Raw genomic sequence first — 21,004 nt, 5'->3', positions numbered from 1 at the left:
AAAGACAAATATAACTAAAAATAAAGAGTTGGGAATAGAAAGCACATATATGTGTGTGTTGAGTTTAAGGGAGTGGATGAAGTAACTTATAGTTATTGTACAGAATGAGAGGAGAGATGCTTGAGAAACACCTGTGTTAATACACTTGTTTGTATCTCTGCAAAATATAATGTAAACTTTTTTCCCCACTTTTTATTTTTTAAAAGATACTTTGATTACAAATGTAAACATCTTGAGGATTGTAATCAATTTTAGAGCTTATTTTCTCCAAAGCCTGGTGTATTTTTTGACAAATAATAGTGTATCACTTTACATGTATTTGGAAAAATGAAAGAACAGTGAATTTTTCACATCAGTTCATGGGGAACCACGTGCATTTGGGGAAAAAAATTGTAGGCCTGTACCTTTAAATATATCCCATTTTTCACAAGGAAAGCCTTTTGCTATACTTCTACAAGACGCAAAGCTACTTCTATCTTAGGGAACCCGATAGCCTTTTATGAGTCTTTAGCAATTATTGGTCTGTGTCTTTTGTATACTTTTAGGCCCTCACTGCAGGATCAGGTGGGGATTTGGTGAAACTTTTTATTTGGGAAGAGGAACTATTCCTTCTTGACTCATGTCTTCTCTCTTTTCCCTAGGATGTGCATGGCATCTTGAGAAGGTATATATGGGAGACCAGAGATGGAAATTTTGTGTTGCAAAAAGTGGTTTGTACCCATGAAAGTTATCTGGTGATCAATTAGCATGAAATATCTTTCACAGCAAGAAAATTTGGATGTAATTTTACCCTAAGTTTATGATCACAAATCAATATGAGAGTTTCCATAATTATTGAGAATGGACCAGATTCATGATAAGGAATTTAGAAAGTCACATTATTGGAGCCAGTAGGGGTATTAAAGGTGGAACGATTTTTCCATAGTGCATCCTTGTTCTTCCATGTTACCAAGATCAGACCCCTAAGATGTAGATTTTATTCTTCCCTTGTGCCTGTATACAGCTTTGGTTATCCTATTTCATATGTGCTTCTTTTTCATGGGAGTGGGAGAGTGTCTTTTATTTTTTTATCTGACAGGTCTCCAGAGTTTGCCATAGTTACAACTCCTTTATATTTATATTTCTCCCCTGGGAATAGAAGAGGCTAGATATTTCTACGTGATTCTATGTAGATTTTCGTGAACAGACTCAAGTCTTAGGGAATAAAGGTTTGGCTCTAGTGCAAACAAGTGATCCATCTTGGTTACTCATATTGAAGCCAGTACAGAAAGGTGGCATAAGACTGTCTAAAATTGCAAACCTACCAGGCATCATTAAGCTCTTTAAAACATGTAGTTTGATGTTCAGAACTCCTTCATTACCATATTTGCTATTACTTTCCCAGGGGACCTGAACCACATATGTTTTTCTGTGGGCTTCTTACAGGGACACATACTTTGAAGACTCTTGGGTTCCTCTAGAGGGGATTCCCACACTTGATATGTCTTAACCACCCAGCATTCAGGTTGAGCAACTTCACTTTCTGCCTATGTCATTGGGAACCCACATCCATGGCAGTGACTTTTCTACACATCAAATGGTGTTTTGTTTTGTTTTTTCAGAGATGCCAAAAGTTATTTTAAAGTCAATTCTTCCATAAATTCTAAATGATTTCTAGGAGTTAGAGAGGGAAGGGATAATTATTTCATTTTAGAAGAAAGAAACTCCTTCTGAGTGCTTAAGACCTTCCCAAGGCAACTCAGAGTGTAATTGGGAGGGTGGATATGTACAGGTCATCAGGCTCCAGACACAGGAGTTTTCTTTTTTCCTTCTCTGTCTCTTAAGGAGAAGGGTTCCATTGTATGAGTGAGGTTTAAAGAGAGTATGCCAGTGGTATGCAGGGACAAATGATCAGAGGTGTGGGGGTTAAATTTTGTCTTCCCTAGGAGTAAGAGTTTGACCCTGAAGAAGCCAATAAGTTTTCAAAACAAACAAAGGAGTATATTCCGAGCTCCAGATCTGAGTGGGATCCTGCGAGTGTTTAAAGGTAAGAAGAGTCAGGGGAAGGTGTGTCTTAGGATTCTTCGAGGGAGCACAGACAAATGGGAAGAAGGTGCATTTTCTTGGTGAGGGGAATCATAAATGGAGGGATAGTGTGTGCTGACGATCTGGTCATATTTATGGGAATGGCCAGAAGTCTGGTTTATTCTCATTGACCACTTCACTGCCTCATCATAGTCCCCTCATTTTGCCCAGTCTGGAGAAGAAATTGATTTCAGGGTTGACTCTTTTGCTTGTATTTAATCTTATGGAATCTTTTTGTCATTTCAGAGCTGAGAGATGTCCAGTGCTACTGGGGTAAGAAAAAAAAAAAGAGTTATCTTCTTGCCACCCTGTTATGATCATCTTTCAGAATTTTGTCTGCTCTAGGAAGCCTCATGCCTTAATGTTCACTCTTCTAATGCCCACATACCTAAGATTTCTCCAGTGTTCCCTCTCTCCCTATGACCCCTGATCAAAGTTCTTCCTAGCTCCCTCTCAACTTATTAAGATCCTTATCAAATATCTTGAATAAAATATCTTCATATCCCTCACATGCTCTGTAATTTTCCCACAGTGCACATGACGCTGAATCCAGTCACAACGAATTCAAATATTGTAATTTCTAAGGATCGGAGACAAATGAGATCTTCAGCCTCTTTGAATTCACAGAGGATGCGCAATTACGTTTGTGATATCCTGGGCTCTCACATGATAACATCAGGGAAACATTACTGGGAGGTTGATGTGTCCCAGAAACGTTCCTGGTTCCTGGGGGTAAAATGTGGAAAGCAGACCGCCTATTCAAATTTTGGTAGCTCTTCATGTCAGACTTCCTACTTCACCTATGGTAGCAGTGCAAGTTGTCAGACTCCCTTTCCAGAGTTCGGTAGCAGTGCACATTTTCATAATGATTACTCCAGATATCAACCTCGATATGGCTACTGGGTTATTGGTTTACAAAATCAATATAACTATAATGCTTTTGAGGATTCTTCTTCCTCAGATCCCTCAATATTGACCCTCTTCTTGACTGTTCGTCCCTGTCGTGTTGGGGTCTTCATAGACTACAAGTCTGGAATTGTATCATTTTTCAACATCACAAACTGTGGGTTTCTCATCTATAAATTTTCTGATTGTGTATTTTCTGGAACTGTTTTTCCATATTTCAATCCTACAAGTTGTAGAGGTCCCATGACCCTGTGTCCACCAAGCTCTTGAACTTTCTTATCCCCTAACTCACTTCGAAGTGGTGACTCTTGTCCTGGAACCACCACTGTTGCACCCAGTTCATCAGCACCGTCCCGACTGTCTTTCCTTGCTCTCTCCCTTCTTTTTGAAACTCCTCCAATCGTCAGTAGGTTGTACAATTTGCCTCATGCCTTATTCTTCCAGTAGCTTGTTATCATTAGGAAGGAAGCGTATTTCATTGTTTTCCGTATTTCCAAGGAAAATTGACTGATCCCTCAAAAGAAAGGTTAGCATTGGGGTAACACCTCTGCCAACTTCACTCCTCATTCTTTCTGGCTCTGGCCTTTTCAACAACCTTCTCTTTTATCTAAGACCTTGTCTAGGAGTTGCTTGGTAAAAAATGAGTTCTTAGGGGTGTGTCTGTTTACTCCCGTGCCCATATTTACCAAGGTGTTAGGGAGAAAATAATACAATAAGTATACAGTAAAAGTGTAGGTTTTAATTCCAGGATGTCACAAGGCCAGATTTCAAGTCCTTCTCCATGTTCCAGCACTATTACCTTGAATGAAATCCTTCAATGGTTGTGCTTAACTTTTTGAAATCATTTTGGGATTATAATTGTTAATGCTTAAAATCATTGTGGGGAACTTAATGTTATTAAATGTAAAGTTACCTGTCTTAATAAATATTTGTTCTACTTCAAACTGGAAAATATGAGCTGTCCCAGAGATGTGTACCTTCAGGGGTACTTTAGAAGGCTCTGATAAAGTATCATTTTTCAGGGCCCAGATTCTGCTGTCAAAATTAATCCAGCTCTTCTTTGATTAACATACATATAAATGGTGAATTTCTCCTAATTTTGATGTTGTTGCATACTAGTCCTTATGAAGTAAACCCAATTTTATGGAATTCACTTTCTCATTTGTTAACTAATATAATGAAACTTACCTGATGGAGTATTGTGAAAATTAAATAATAGAATGTTTTAAAATAATTTCTGCCATTTTCTAACATGTTAACAATGATCCGTAATGTGCATATTAATTTTTAACTCCCTTTCTCTAGGACTTGAAATAACCGATTTTAAGATTAGATATTTTATTTTAAAAACTAGTACTTTTACTTTAAGAAATAGAGAACTTGATCAAAGAATCACAGATATTTTTAGAAGTATTATCTAAGTATAAAATAGTATTTCAGCATTGTAATATACTCTTTGTTCTTATTATCTTCATAGCCATCTGGACTTATTTTATAAGTGCAGTAGCCCTTAATCTGATTACTTTAAAAGTTGATTTGATATCTTTCCTTTTTTTTTTTTTTTTGCAGTAATTGTATTTCATTGGAAATTGTCTTCTCTTATGCCCAGCTTTTAAAAATTATTCTTCACATGGTATAGGAATAGCCAGGAGAATTCTGCGGGATTTCTCAGCAATGGTAGCAGCATATGATTACTTTGGTCAGCCTTACTCAAGTGATTTCACCATTAAGGTTCCTTTGTCCTGTTCTCCTTATCCTGTGAGGTAGAAGGGGAAATGTTTCTGTAGTGGATGCTCTTGCAGGGCTTGGTGGTAATCCCGTGGCTCTTGGCATTTTTATTTCCCACTCTGCCCCACCTGATTTCTGAGCTAGAAAAAATAGTACGCATGCATGTATCCTATGCCTGTTGATCGATATTTGAATAGTTTACAATTGGAGTATTATGAATAAAGCTGCTACGAATATGGGCATATGTTTATGAAATAGATTTTTTTCATGTCTCTTGTACACTTGAGGAAGGAATTGAAATATTATCCTGTCAACATGTGAGAGTTCCAGTTGTTCCACATCCTCACAAACTCCTGAGAGTGATCTTATTTTAATGGTAGTTCATCTAGTGTGTTTCTAGTGATATTTCATTATGGTTTTAACTTTCATTTCTCTGATAATTATGTTTTGCATCATTCTATATGTATCCTGGCCAATTATGTAAATCTTTGTGAAATACCCTTTCACATTTTTGCCTCTTTTTAACTGGGTTATTTGTCTTTTATTGAATTTTAAATGTAATTTCTATATTTTTTCTCTCAATTTTTGACTTGTCTATTGAATTTCTTATTCACATTGTGTTTTGAATAAGGCAATATTATATTTTATCAATTCCAATTTATAATTTTTAATGGTTACTTGTTTTTTAACTTTTTATTTTGTAATAATTTCAAACACAGAGATGCTGCAAAAATAATAAAATAATATATGGAATACTTTGTGAATTTCTGTGTCTTCTTTGTACAGGGCCCATACTAATCTTCTCTGTATCATTCTGATTTTAGTCTATGCTACCAAAGCAAGCGCTACCTTTCTTTTTTGACCTAGGAAATCTTTCCTTGTCCCAAAGGCGCACAGCTTTTTTTCTAAAGATTTATTTTTTATTTATTTCTCTCCTCTTCTCCACCCCCTCCCCCACCAGTTGTCTTTTCCCTGTGTACACGCGCTGTGTGTTCTTCTGTGTCCACTTGTATTGTCAGCGGCACCCGGAATCTTTGTCCCATTTTGTTGTGTCATCTTGCTGCATCAGCTCTCCGTGTGTCCGGCGCCATTCCTAGGCAGGCTGCACCTTTTTCGCTCTGGGTGGCTCTCCTTACGGTGAGCACTCCTTGCATGTGAGGCTCCCCTATGCAGGGAACACCCCTGCGTGGCATGGCACTCCTTGCGTGCATCAGCACTGCTCATGGGCCAGGTCATCATATGGGTCAGGAAGCCCTACGTTTGGACCTTGGACCTCCCATGTGGTAGGAGGACACCCTATCCGTTGGGCCAAATCTGCTTCCCCAGACACAAAACTTTTTAACTCATGTTTTGTTCTAGATGTTTTATAACACTCATGTTTAGAAGTTAGATCCAATTCAAGTTAAATTTTGTGTGTTGTGTCAGATAAAATTTGATGTTTTTTTCCTCCATACTAATATTCAAATTTTGAAGAACAATTTATGTAAAAATTATCCTTTTTCTATATAATCACCGTTGTTAAAAATAAATCGACCGGGCCAAAATGTTCATGAAAAGATGCTCAATATCAATAGCCATCAGGAAAATGCAAATCAAAATCCCAATAAAATACCGTTTCACACTGATCAGAATGGCTGCTACTAAAAAACGGGAAAATGGAAAAATAATGAATGTTGGAAAGGATGCACAGAAATGGTTCAAGCTTTGTGAAAGTCAATTTCTTCATTCCTCAGAAAGCTAATTTTATAACTACAATTAGACCGGGCAATCCTGCTACTAGTTATATACCCAATAGAATTGAAAGCAGGGCCACAAACAGATATTTGCATCTGCATGTTCAGAGCACTTTAATCACAATTGCCAAAGGTTGGAAGCAACCCAAGTGTCCATCAACAGATGAATGGATAAACAAAATGTGGTGTATATATATATATACAATGGAATATTATTCTGCCATAAAAAGGAATGAAGTCCTGATACATGTGGCAACATGGATGAACCTTGAAGACATCATGTTGAGTGAACTAAATCAGGAAAGGACAAATGTTGTATGATCTCACTGCAGAACTGGCAGAAACATTCTCAAAGCTCTGAAAACAGTTAAAAGGGGTTTCAGTAACATGGCAAAAACTATATCAGGAATGTTATGGCACATGTGACGATGTGTTAAAATTGATTGAACTGGGTATCTAGGGGTGGGGTTCATATGTTGGAGTTCTCTACAGGAAGCTTGTGTATGTTTGCAACTGTCCTGAAGTTTGAAATTATCCAAAATAAAAAGATCAAGATAAAAATCAATTGACCATATAATAATGGGAAATTTTCTTGACTTTCTGTAATGAAAAAATATATAAATGCACACATACATACATACACACACACATTTGTCTTTTAGCATTAAAAAAAGGGTGATTCCACTGCCTTAGGCCATCTCCTTAGAACAGTTATAAAAGATGTCTCCCTTACCGTGCTTCCAAATCCCTAGGTCTTTGCCTGGCTCCACAGCCTTTACTATATATGCTATTTTACAAAATATCTCATGAAAGTGGAATAGTACCGACTGTTCTGGGAAAATGACATCATTTTAGGTTGGCACTCCCTAGCTCTCTGACAAAAAAATGGCTGAAAAGGGGCAAAACCCTACCCAAATGAGCTGTTTTGGGAACCCACAGAGTGGCAGGCTTCTGGGCATCGATCTGGAGAAAATGGACAAAGAGATGAAGATCCCAAGGGAAAACCGTGAGTTGCTTTCCCTTGTGGCTGGAAGTGGTGGGTGGCTTAGCCCCACCATCAAGACAAATAGCCTCCATAGACTCTGGACTTTGAACAGCCAGTGAGTGGGAGGGAGCATACTCTGAGGAATAGGGATCTGATTAAGGGTGGGGAGTGTTTTCCTCTCAGTGGCTTTGGACAGCTGAGCCTGTTTTGAATCTCAGGAAGGATACCAGCCAGCACAGAGGTGGCCATGGGAAGAGAGGAGAGTTGAATCTGCTCAGGCAGCCTGTCACTCCCAGCTGTCCTGGGAGAAAAGAATTTGAGAAGGCAGGGGATGGAAACAGGCAACTAAGTGGTTTGGCCACTGAACACTATTAAAATTCCAAACAGATTTAATACAATCCCAGTAAAAATTCCCACAGCATTTTTTACTGAACAGGAAAACCTAACCATGAAATTTACTTGGGAGGGCAAGAGACCCCAAATAGCCAAAGACACATTGAAGAAGAAAAGTGAAATTGGAGGAATCACACTACCTGACCTTAAATCATACTACAAAGAACCAATGGTCAAACTGCATGGAATTGCACAAGAACAAACATACCGACCAATGAACCGAATTGAGAGTTGTCATATAGATCCTCACATACACAGTCATCTGATATGCGACAAAGCTTCCAAGTCCACTTAACGGGGAGAGAATGGCCTTTTGAACATATGGTGCTTTTAGCAATGGATATCCTTATCCAAAAGAATGAGACAGGACCACCATCCCACACCTTATACGAAAAATTAACTCAAGATGGATCAAAGATCTAAAAATAAGAGCTAAATGATAAAGACATTGGAGGATAATGTAGGGAAGCATCTTCAAGATATTGTATTAGGAAATGGTTTTATGAACTTCACACCCAAGCACGAGCAATGAAATAAAAAACAGATAAATGGGATATTCTCAAAATTAAATCTTTGCCCTTCAAAGGTGTTTTTCAAGAAAGGGAAAAGCCAGCCTACACAATGTTAGAAAATATTCAATATATGTTTATCTGATAGGAGACTCATATCCATCATATATAAAGAAATTCTACACCTTGAAAATCAAATGACAAACAACCCATGCAAAAGAAAAGGTCAATTGATTTGAATAGACACTTCTCCCAAGAAGAAATACAAATAGCTAAAAAGAACATGAAAAAATGCTTAACCTCACTAGCTATTAAGGAAATGCAAATCAAAACAATATGAGTTATGACCTTACACCCATTATTCTGGTGGCTATTAAAAAAACAGAGGAATACCAGTATTGGCAGGGATGGGGAGGAATGGGAACCATCATTCCCTGCTGGTGGGACTGCAGAATGGTGCAGTCATTGTGGAGGACATTTTGGCGATTCCTCAGTTACACCTCTGTATTATCAGTCGGCCAAAGGGGTGCAAATGCAAACTACCAGAAATCTGTTGGCTTTCATAAAGTGTATTTTTTGGGGGATAGATGCCCAAAGTTACAAGGATATAAAAAATAAATTTCTTCTCTCACCGAAGTCTATTGTCATATGTCAGAGCAAGATGGCTGCCTACTTCTGCAAGAGTTCAGGCTTCCTGGGATCCTCTCTTCCTCATTTCTCTCTGTGCTCAACTACTCTGCTTGCTCCACAAGGCCATCTCTACACTATCAGGCAAAAGGCTTATATCCCTTCCCTGGTCCTCTGATGTGTCCAATTAAGTCTTTTCTCCTTTCTTATGTATCTACTTCTCCATGTGTTTACTTCCCAGGGTCCAGAATCAAAACTCCAAACTTCTTTCTCTAGTGCAGTTTCTCTGTGAGTCAGTCCCCTTGGTGAGCAGGGCCTCAATGCCCTACTGACATGACCCAGTCAAAGCTTCAATCACTATTTAATCAAGTAAAAGTGAAACCTCTAAATCCAATATAATCTAATATGCCTGGAGGGAAAGACCATTTTAGGAGCATAATCCAATATCTATTTTTGGAATTCATAAACGATATCAAACTGCCACATGGGTATATACCCTGAAGAACTGAGAGCAAGTACAGGAACAGTTATAAGCACACCAGTGTTCATAGCGACATTATTCACTATGGCCAAAAGTTGTTAACAACTCAAATGCCAATCAACAGATGAATGAGTAAACAAATTGTGGTATATACATACAATAGAATATTACTCACCTGTCAGAAAAAACGCAGTATTAACCCATGGGAAAACATGGATGTATCTTAAATACTTTATGTTGAATGAAGCAAGCCAAGCACTGAAGAGCAAATATTACAAGACCTGATTGATATGAATTAAGCAAATTGAGCTAACTCGCATTGCTAGAGTCTGGAAGATAGGTTTAATAAGAGATAGAAAGGGAGAAGAAGGTTGTGAGCCAAAACCGGTAATGGCAAAATATATGATAAGGTGGAAGTGTGTAGTTGTCCAGTGGAAGGGTATAACAGTGGTGCACTGATATTATTGGTTTGGGCAGTGCTGATTTGTGAGGGCCTAGAGTGGGTTGAGTGGGTTGGACTGTCCATGGAACTGGGGTGATCACGGGATTTGTGGGTATGTTGTTGAAACTATAATGTTGAAAATGTTCTTTTGTTAATATCAGGGAAGGGTTACTGGCTTAGGGTGTTGGATATGGGGGGCATTTGGGACAGGGTGTGCCTGGATAGGATCTAGGTGACAAGGGTTCATCTTGTCACCGTGTATTGAATCAGTTGGTGGACACCCATATAATGAGTGGGAATGTATTGGATTCCCATCCTGATGAGTCCTGCTATGACCTCAAATAAAGGTGAAGAGTGTCTTGAGAGCACAGTCAGTGACTAATAGAGGAGGACAGACCTGTATATCAAGCCCTCAAATTTCTTGACAGAAACTATGAATCTTGATCTTCAAAGAAGTGAAAGATGGTGGTTGCTGTGGGCCCCAAGGGCAGAGGGAGGGAAGAATAGAACAGATGAAACCTGGGACATTTTGGGTGCAAATGGAAGTGCTCTACATGACCTTGCAATGATGGAAACAGGCGATGTTAAATTTCATCAAAATGTATAAAAGTGTATGGTGCAAAATGTAAACCGTAATGTCATCCTTTGATGATGGTTAGTGGCTATGTTTCAACATTCATACATCAGTTGAAAGAAAAGTACCATCAATATATAAAATGTTACAAATAGGGGAAATGGTAAAAGTGGGAGGATGTCAGGTATATGGAAATCACCTATATTCTGTACATGGCTTTTCTATAACCTAACACTTCTTTGAAGACAAAATGATTAAAGTAAGACATGGGGAGTAAACAGAAGAAAATGTCTCTGTATGTAAAGACATCAGATCTTACAGTGATGAAAGACATAATATCAAAAACTTTAAAAAGTTTTTTTCATTATTTTTTATTTTTCCTATTAAAATAAAAAAAAATAATTTGCATTTTACTTATTTTTAAAACTATCATTATTTCATTTTCTAATTGTATTTATTTTTTAGCTTCGTATGTAAAAAACATTTTGGATCACAGAAATGTTACAATTATTACAGGAGAGGATCTTTGTGTGGAGAGTCAGTGATGGGGCATACATGGGATGAGGTCCACCTGAGACACAGATATAAGGCACATAAATGTGTCCAAGTGTTCATGGAACATTGTCATGGTGCTTGGAGATTTACACAATAACCAAAAGAATATCAAATTTCCATCCTTGGAAACAGATTTGGCCCAATGGATAGAGCATCAGCCTACCACATGGGGGGTCCAAGGTTCAAACCCAGGGCCTCCTGACTCATGTGGTGAAGCTGGCCCATGCACAGGGCTGATGCACGCAAGTTGTGCCCCACGTAGGTGAGCCCCACGTGCAAGGAGTGCAACCATTAAGGAGAGCCACCTCACGTGAATAAAGTGCAGCCTGCCTAGGAGTTGGGCCGTGCACATAGAGAGCTGACTCAGCAGATGCCACAACAAAAAGAGACACAGATTCCTGGTGCCACTGACAAGAATACAAGCAGACACAGAACACACAGTGAATGGACACAGAAAACAGACAATTGGGGAGGGGGAAGGGGTGAGAAATAAATAAAAAATAAAATTAAAAAAAAGATTTCCATGCTGGGGAGATCTGCCATATTCTCTTGGGGAAGGCAAGAATCCCAGAGTACCTGGGCAATGACTTGTCAAGGAGTTTGGTCCATTGATGTGCCCTTTATATTGATGACTGTATTTATGAAACATCACTTTTGAAATTGAAACTTAGCTTAGTATTATAGTATGTATAAGGGTTACCTCCTGAGAGCTTCCTTGATGCTCAAATGTTGCCTTGCTCTAAGCTGAACTCAGCATATAAAGGCACTACCTTTCCCCAGCATAGGACATGAGTCCAAGGGATGAGCCTCCCTTGCACCACAGGATTACTACAAAGCACCAACTAGCAATGCAACTAGAAAAAGACCTTTACCAAAAGGGGGAAAAGGTAAAGACAAATGAGTTTATATGGCTAAGAGACTTCAAAGTGAGTCGGGAGGTCATCCCAGAGGTTAAGTACAGCAGGATCTTACTGAAGGCCAAAGAAAACACTATCTCAAATAGCATGGTTCTTGAGTGCTCTGGAGACATTCAGACACTATCTTTAGGGCAGATAGCTTAGGAGTTTGATGCCTGGCTAGTGGGCCCTACTTGGAAATTTATGCTCCCCAGGGTGACATATTAGAACTCAGTTATGGTTTCCCTAATGTTGCTCTTCTCTCCCTTCTATTTGAACCTATATTTAGTAGTAGAATTGATAGGTATATGTCCAAGAGACTTAAATCTTTGGTTCATCCATGTGCCAGTTAGGCCCCGAATCTCAAAGTAGTTGGCAACTCCTACTCTCCAGTTCATTGGTCTCACCAAGGTCAACTAACAAGGAGATGATAATGGACAGCGACCATCCCAACAAAACGAGAGAGTCTACAACTGGAAGCATGATAGTCCCATCCCTCTACTCATGGGACCAAAATCCCCCTCAATTAGAGGTGGAATGGGCACCACCATCTAAGAATTCTCAGGATTGGGAAATGAACTGTGAACTAAAGTAGAATTATTGGTATTCTACTAAAGACTAATAGTGATTCCAGCAATGGAAGACATGATATCATTGATGTGGAAACAGTGGCACTTGGAGGTTCAGGTTCTGCAGGCAGGGAGAGGGAGAAATAGGTGAAATAAAGGGGTATTTTGAGGAATTGGGACTTGTCCTGAATGGCACTGAAATGACAGATACAGGTCTTTATATATCTTCCCATAACAGAAAAAATTGCGCAGGAGACAGTGTGAACTACAACTTAAAATATAATCCATGCTAAGAGGAAATGCTCCAAAATTTGTTCATCAATTGTAATGAATGTACCACACTAATGAAGATGTTGTTAATGGGGGAAAATGTTGGAGGTGTAGGGAATGGGGCATATGGGAATCCTCTATATATTTTATGTAACATGTATGTATTCTAAGTTCCTTTTAATTTCCTATTTGTTTATATTTTTTAAAGACACTTACATTACGTATTTATTACACAAATTTACATAAAAATATAAGGCATTGCCATATGCCCCGCTCCCTACCCTACCCACATTTTCCCACATTAACAAAATTTATATGTATCCAGTACATTTAAATGAGAAATGTCTGTTTCCTTGTTTTTTGTTTTAATTTCTTTTCCAATATTTTTAAATTTATTATTTATTTAATTTTATTGTCTTTTTTAAAAAGATAGATAAATCACACAAAATGATACATTAAAAAATATAAGAGGTCCCATATACCCCACTACCCACACCCCCATTCTTCTCCCATCAACAACCTCTTTCATCATTTTGGCACATTCATTGCATTTGATGAATATATTTTTGTTTCTTAAAGGTATATTTCTTTTATTCCCCCTTTCCTCCCCTCCAATGCTGTTTGTTTGTTTGTTTGTTTTCCTGTCTGTGTTGTCTTCTCTTCTCATTTTCTTTCCTCTAGGATTCATTGGGATTCAATCCTGGAGACCTCTGATGGGGAGAGAGGTACCCTGTCAATTGTGCCATGTCAATTCCTGGATTCTGTGATGCTTCACCTTGACTCTTCTCTTGTCTCTCTTTTGATGCATTATCATCTTTCTGCATGATTCACTTGGACGGGGCACTGGCTCACCACATGGTCACTCCTACAGGCACTGGCTTGCCACACAGACCCGCTTTCTCTTCTTCTTTTTCACCATGAAGCCCCAGGGATCGAACCCAGGTTCTCCCGTATGATAGGGGGAAGATCTATCATTTGAGCCACATCTGCTTCCATAATGACTACATTCTGGAGCACTGCTACACAGCATGGATTATAGTTTACATTGTTGTTTACACTCTCCCCAAGTATATTTGATGGGTTATGTCTGGATATATAATGTCCTGCCTCTATTGCTGTAATATCATTCAGGACAACTCCAAGTCCCAAAAATTCCCCCATATGCAATCTCTTTATCCCTCTCTTTGCCCTCAGCAACTCCTGTGGCCACTGTCTCCACATCATCGATACAATTTCCTCCATTGCTAAAGTCACAATAATTCTATACTAGAATACCAGTAATTCCACTCTAATTCATATTTTGTTCCTCCATCATGAGGACCCTGGAATGGTGATGTCCACTCCACCTCTGAATTGAGATGGGACTTAGATCCCACTTGGCTGATGGATGGTATTCTCCTGATGCAGTTGTAGACGTTCTCATTTCCCTGGTATGGTGATTGAATATCATCCCCTCCCTGTTAGCTGACTTGGGTAAATCCAATGAACCAGAGAGTAGGTGTTGCAACTCTGCTGAGGCTCATGCTTAATTGGCACATGGCCAGTCTGGAGATTCAAGTCCTCTGATCATACACCAACCCCAGGACCAACCACAGGTTCATTAAAAATGACAGAAGAGGGAACTGAACTTGGCCCAATGGATAGGGCATCCGACTACCACATGGGATGTTCGTGGTTCAAACCCTGGGCCTCCTTGACCGATGTGGAACTGGCCCATGCACAGTGCTGATGTATGCAAGGAGAGCCCTGCCACGCAGAGGTGACCCCCATGTAGGGGAGACCCATGTGCAAGGAGTGTGCCCCATAAAGAGAGCCACCCAGCATGAAAGAAAGTATAGCCTGCCCAAGAACGGCACCACACAGATGGAGAGCTGACACAACAAGATGATGCAACAAAGGGAGACAGAGATTCCCTGTGCCACTGATAGGGATGGAAGTGGTCACAGAGGAAGACACAGCGAATGGACACAGAGAGCAGACAAGTGGGCAGGGGGGAATGGAGAGAAATAAATAAAAAATCTTAAAAAAAAGACAGAAGAAGCATGTGTAGAAAGGTCTCATCTGAGTCCTACTCCATCACACTCAGGAGCACATATTCCAAAGCAGGGCCTACTGGAAAGGCTCTGAACTCCTGAGCCATCTGCTATGACCATCAGGCCTGGGTGTCCCCATAGCGCTCAGGAGAACCACTACTTGGGGCTTGATCTACTTTGACTGTCTCTGGAATCCTGCAGAGACGTGCATAAGCACAACCCCTCTCATGACCTCCCAAATCATTTTGAAATCTCTTAACCATATAAACTCATTTGTCTTTACCATTTCTCCCTTTTATTCAAGGTCTTTTTCTAATTGCATCACCAGTAGGTGTATGTTAGTAATCCCTTAGCACCAGTGAGGTTCATCCTTGGAAGCCATGTCCCACACTGGGGGGAAGGTAATGAATTTCTTTTCTGAGTTCAGCTTAGAGAGAGGGTGCTGTATTCCCAACACTATTGAATAATGAAGTTATTAGTGTGAAGTTCCTAGAACTTCTGTTCACTAGTTTATTCAACAAGTATTGATTCAATACCCTGCATCAAGCACTGTTCTAGGGATACAACAATAACATAAGTAGACAAGATTTTTGTTTTTATAATGTTTATAGTTTATTAAGTGATAAAATATAAGTTATAGAAAATCAATATATTGAAGTAACCAACTGGATAATGATTGTGCTATGACAACATATAGGAACTCTCCCTAATTTAGATATTGGTTAAGAAATATTGGTGATGTGATGTTGATGGGATTGAAGTGATAAGGCCTCCACCTACCATATGGGAGGACCCAAGTTCAATCACTGGGGCCACCTGGTGTAAATGAAAATAGAGAAGGCATGCCTGCATGGTGAGCCAGTGCCCGTAAGTGAGCCTAGTCCATGCCTGGTGAGCCAAATGACCACATAGTGAGCAGAGTGCATGCACAGCATACCAAGTGCCCACATGGGTGCCCCCATGGTGAGCAGAGTCCACGTGTGATGAGCCGAGTGCTCAAGTGAGTGCCCACATGGTGAGTCAAGTGCCTGTGTGGTGAGTCAAGTTCTCCCCCTAGTGCCCGCCTGGCAACCCGAGTGAGCACAGGGGTGCCTGCAAGGTGAGACAGTGCCCACATGATGAGCCAAGTGCCCACATGGTGAGCCAGAGCTCATACAAGTGAGTCACACAGCAAGATGATGATGCAACGAAATAGAGATAAGGGGAGAGTCTAGGTGAAGTCAGCATAGACCAGGAACTGAGGTGGTGGAATTGACTAGGAACCTCTTTCCACATCACGGGTCCCCAGGATTAAATCCTGGAAAATCCTAGAGCAAAAAGTGGAAAACAGAATAGAAAGAAAAAGAGAAAGAAAAAAAAAATACAGAGGATCACACAGCGAATGGACACAGACAGCAAAATCAGGAGGGTGGGGGAGGGGAAATTAAAAAAAATAAATACTGGTGGAGAAAGTTGGTTAGTGGAAGTTAGCTGGGAAAAAAAGGAGGATGAACTACGTGGAAGAAATGTCAAGGAATCAAATTTGGTGGAAAATAATTTCAGACAACAGTATTCTGAGAGCTGAAAATCAATGTAGGGTTGACTCATGTAGTGGACTAAAGTAATGCCTCTTTGGAAATGAGAGGGCGTCTTCCACGTTGATGTTCTCATCTGTAGTTTGATATGTGTTTACATAATACTTCTCTGGGACAGGACAGTGGTAATCACTGAGGGTCTTTAAAGTGGCATCTAGAAACTGCATGTCTACAATGGCATGAGTAAGGCCATTAGGCCTAGTTAGGTAAAGATCAATGAAGTCTATGCAAATTCTTCAGTTGTGAGATGTGTATTCTAGCTATGATGCCAGCAAGAGACCTAACAAAGGTGGATGCTATACACTCATCCATGTAATGAATTTTCAAGTTCATGCCCATTTGCTTACCTTAGTAGATGGTATACAAATGGGGATATTTCGAAGGAACTTTAAAATTATTCTCAGAAATCAAGAGAGAAACGGAGGGTCAAAAAAACAGAAACAAAAATACTGAAAAATTAGAGACTCATTGAGATGGAGTGTACCTTGCCTCCTCCTCTTTCCATCACTGTTCTCTATCAATTGCCAAGTACTACCTATTCTGAATTCTTTTATTTCAGAAGTCTAACCAATATTCTCCATCCTTTCTTCTGTCACATTATTTCTGCCTGGCATCATCTCTCTTACTACAGTAATTATTATTATTTATGGGTTGTTTACTTGATCTCATTTCTCCCAGTTTGGAGTATATAGTAGGACTTCAAACAAATACTGCTGGAATAAATGAATGAAGGAAGGAATGCATTTGGGTTTTTACAATGTAGTTTTGTAGCCATTAAAATAAATCTAGATGTTTACATCTCCTATAAGCTAAGAAATCAATTATAATATTGTGTGATTTATTTGTTCTTTTATAGTAAGAAAAAAGAATGGATTCTCTAGTCTAGTCACACTTTGGTAGTAGTTAGGCCCATGATAGCTTTTTCATTTTATTTAATAAAAATTTGTTATTGGGAGGCAGACATTGAACATTATGAGATCCATCTGCTCCCAAATGAGAGTTGCTTTTCTTTGTTTCTTCATTTTGTTTTAGGAGGTACCAGGGATTGAACCTTGGACCTAGTACATAGGAAGCAGGCACTTAACCACTTAAGATATATTTACTTCTCTCTGATTATTCTTGAGTCATATATGTTAATTTATGTTTTCCTGAATATAATCAACTTTATTTTAATTGTTAAAACATTAGCAGTGATTGTAAAATATTTTTATTTTGAGAAATAGTCTTTTTTTTTTTAAATTTTTTAAAGATACTTGGATTACCTAAATGTTACAGAGAATGTATAGGGGACCCATATGCCCTGCTCCTCACACTAGCAACAACTTTAATCATTGTAGTACATTCATTGCAATTGATAAACACATTTTGAAGCATTGCCACTAAGCATGAATTATAATTTACATTTTAGTTACATTCTCTCCCATTCAACACTGTACTTATGGCTGGATATATAATGTCCTGTACCTGTCATTGTAATGTCATTCAGATGATTCCCAAGTCCTGAATATGACACCCTGTTATACCTGTTTTTCCCTCTCCCTAACCCCAGAACTGCCTCCACAGCAATGCTATTTCTTCCATTGCTAGAGTCATAATAAGTGTATAGTAGAGTACTAGTAAGTTTATTTTAGCCCATAGTTCATTTCCTAAACCTGAGGACTCTAGGATGTTGATGCACACTCCACCATTAACTGAGGGGGTCTTTGATCCCATTCATTCAATGGATGGGACTCCCTTGCTTGCAGTTGCAAGCCCTCTTGCTTCCTTGGCATGTTATTTACCCATCATGTCCTGCCTGTTAGTTGTCCTTGGAGTCCACTGAAATGTAGATTAGGTGCTAATACTTCATTGAGATTCAGGGCTCAGCTGGCACATGCACAGCCCAAAGATTTAAGTCTCTAGAATGAACACCTACCAAGTCTACTACTAATTATAGGTTCAAATAGGAGGACAGAAGAGTCATGCATAGGGAAACCACTTCTGAGTCTAACTCTATCACACTCTAGAGCATAAATACAAAATTAGGGTCCACTGGTAAGGGGTCAAATTCCTGAGCTATCTGCCCTGACTATACTGTCTGGATATCTCAAAATAGTCTTTATCATTAGAAATTTTGCTTTTGACTTTTTTGATCTTGATTTGAATCATTATATTATATTTCACTTCTGACTTCAGAGACTCAAATCCACATTCACTACTTTAAAAATTTTCTATAATTATTGATTTCCATATTTTGTATGTTTAATATTTTTGTATTCGTTTTTATTTAATAATTTGCTTAAGACTAACATATCCTTAACTTTGGAAGATCCTTACATATCATTAACTTTTTAAATTTTTAAAATGTTTTGAGAAATAATGTCAAATGTTAAAAATAAATCCAAGCTGAATGTTGATTAATGTTACTTACATATATAAAATAATTCAATGAATAATTTTTAATATTTTTAAATAAAAGCCAGTTATGATAAACAATAGATTGCATATGTATGAAATTAAAAGTTGAAATACCCTCCCCCATCCATTCCCTTAAACATTCTCTCTATAAATACCACTCTTAAAGATATTGTGTATCTTCCAGGCTGTTTAAGGCAAAAGTTAGCCTGAATAGCAAATCAACACTAATTACATATACTAACGTTGTAATATAATTTTATTTTTAAATAAAAATAAATTTTGGAATCTTTCAAGTACCATACACATATTTTTACCTCATTCTTCTTAATGACTTCATATGCTTCCACTGAATGTATATACTGCAAGTTTTAAAATCATCTATTAAAATTTAAGCTGACACTAGATTTTCAGTATTATAAATATTGCTTCAGTGGAAATTTTGGTCTTTGTTCATTTGTATAATTGTGCCTTCAGAAAAAAAATTCTAGATTTGCAAGTACTAGAGCAACAGGTATGCATTTTATGTTTTGGCACAGATTGCCATATTAGTCCCTGAGAGTGTTGTAGTAAACCCCCCTGAAATGGTCATTACAGTTCTTGTTTCCTCAGACCCTTAAAAGAATTGGATACTACCAATAGTACCATCAGTCTTTTTAAAGTCTTTGCCAATTTGATAAACAATGCATCTAATTCCAGTTGTACATTAAATTTAATTTATGAGTTTGAAGTTATTGCATATACTTATTAAAGATTAACATTTATATTTATATGATTTACTTGTTCATATCCATGTAATTTTTTTTTTTTTGCTGCATCAGAGGACTTTGACTTAGCAATCTGTAAGGCCACTGTAAAGAAATATTAAGAGCATTATGTATTTTTCAGTTTTCATTTGGATTAGATATTGATTGTGGTATCTTTGCAATGAAATTTATTGCCTCCTGTTTAATTATCCTCTCCCTATTTTATACCAGTTCCTCCTTCCTATTTCTCTTCCTTTTTCCTTCCCTTAGATGGCATCGCAGTGCATATGTGATAGGCACTGTGGGGTGTGGAGAAGCTAGCTTACACAAAATGGTGTGGTAGGGAGTACATACCAACGCCAGTGCCAACCACAGAGAACCTTAGGTCTTGTATCCTGATCCCCAGTTGAGTGTCTTTATGCACTGGCCTTTGCAATAACTGAATCTTTTGATAATGAAATGGACCTTGCTTAGATTTGAGTATAGATGATATCCACTGACTGCCAGCCTTTGAGGTCCCCTGGCTCAGCAGCCCCTACTTCCTGACCTGTTCAGCATCCTGGTGTCTTCTCATGAGAGCACATGAGAAGTTCTGGGTACCCTGAAAGACATGTTCAGGTCATTGGGAACATGGTGCATTTCAGTTTACATTTCTTAACATGTCTTTGTAAGAAGTAAAATATTATTTTCCAACACACATTAGACACGCTGCAAAATGAATTGCCTTGGTTTTCCTATTAGTGCTTTGCCTACCCCTCTCTCTCCTCAAAGAAAAAAAACAGAAAAAAAACAAGGTTTTACTTTGTGGGGTTTCATGACGTTAAAAAACAAACAAACAAACATATTTTTTTAAAATGTGGAAGAGTACCCTAAGACCTAAATAGGTTAGGTTCAGATCCAGCTCTCCTTCTGTCAAGTTGTTTGATTATGGGAAGTCATTTAAATTACTCTACTTCAGAAATACTAACCTATTTAAAGATATTTATATGAGGAGTAAATGAAGTCACATCTGAAGTAATTTCTAAGTAACTACATGTAAAATAGTAATTCTTCTTATAGTGGATATTGTTGTTTAGCAGTGTTCTCTGACAAGGTAAGTGTGGGGTATCAAAAGAGTCTGTGTGTAGAGATGTATTACATGTTCAAAACTTCTTCACAGGAAGTCAAATCTATGTCCTTGAAGCTTGACTTTTGGTAAGCAATGACACTGTGAGTGCAAGGAGAAGAGAACAAAAGGAAAAATGCTGTCATCACCTAGGAAGAGGTACAGAAATAGATTTTTAAAAATTATTTTTTTAGGGTATACCAGGGATTGAACCCAGATCCTTACAAGTGGGAAGCAGGCACTGAACCACTGAGCTGCATCCTTTTCCTGATGAGAGTTGGTTTCTTTCTTTCTTTGTTTCTAGGAGTTACCTGGGTTTGAACCTGTGACATCATTTACGGGAAGCAAGTGCTCAAACACTTGAGCTACATCTGCTCCCCCCTTGCTTTATTTTTTATTCCTCAAGGAATTGTTTGGTAA

At 38.5% G+C, this 21,004-nt stretch overlaps 1 protein-coding gene and 1 non-coding gene across 2 annotated transcripts in view; one reads left to right on the top strand and one right to left on the bottom strand.

Moving 5' to 3' along the window:
- Positions 1–5,453, top strand: part of LOC101412266 (tripartite motif-containing protein 5) — a 57,127-nt gene extending 51,674 nt beyond the window's left edge. The window contains exons 11-14 of the mRNA XM_071218363.1: positions 642–664; positions 1,926–2,026; positions 2,311–2,337; positions 2,597–5,453. Of these exons, the coding sequence (XP_071074464.1) occupies positions 642–664; positions 1,926–2,026; positions 2,311–2,337; positions 2,597–3,240 (795 nt within the window). The 3' untranslated portion in view covers positions 3,241–5,453. The remainder of the gene's footprint in view (positions 1–641; positions 665–1,925; positions 2,027–2,310; positions 2,338–2,596) is intronic.
- Positions 5,440–5,542, bottom strand: LOC111766387 (U6 spliceosomal RNA). The gene has a single exon (XR_002798451.2). It is a non-coding gene; the product is annotated as a U6 spliceosomal RNA (small nuclear RNA).
- Between the last annotated feature and the right edge of the window lie 15,462 nt (positions 5,543–21,004).

This window comes from Dasypus novemcinctus, chromosome 10, assembly GCF_030445035.2.
Source record: "Dasypus novemcinctus isolate mDasNov1 chromosome 10, mDasNov1.1.hap2, whole genome shotgun sequence".
NCBI classification, from domain to species: Eukaryota; Metazoa; Chordata; class Mammalia; order Cingulata; family Dasypodidae; genus Dasypus; species Dasypus novemcinctus.
The sequence above is the reverse complement of the archived record's forward strand: the minus strand, read 5'-3'. Positions and strand labels throughout refer to the sequence as shown.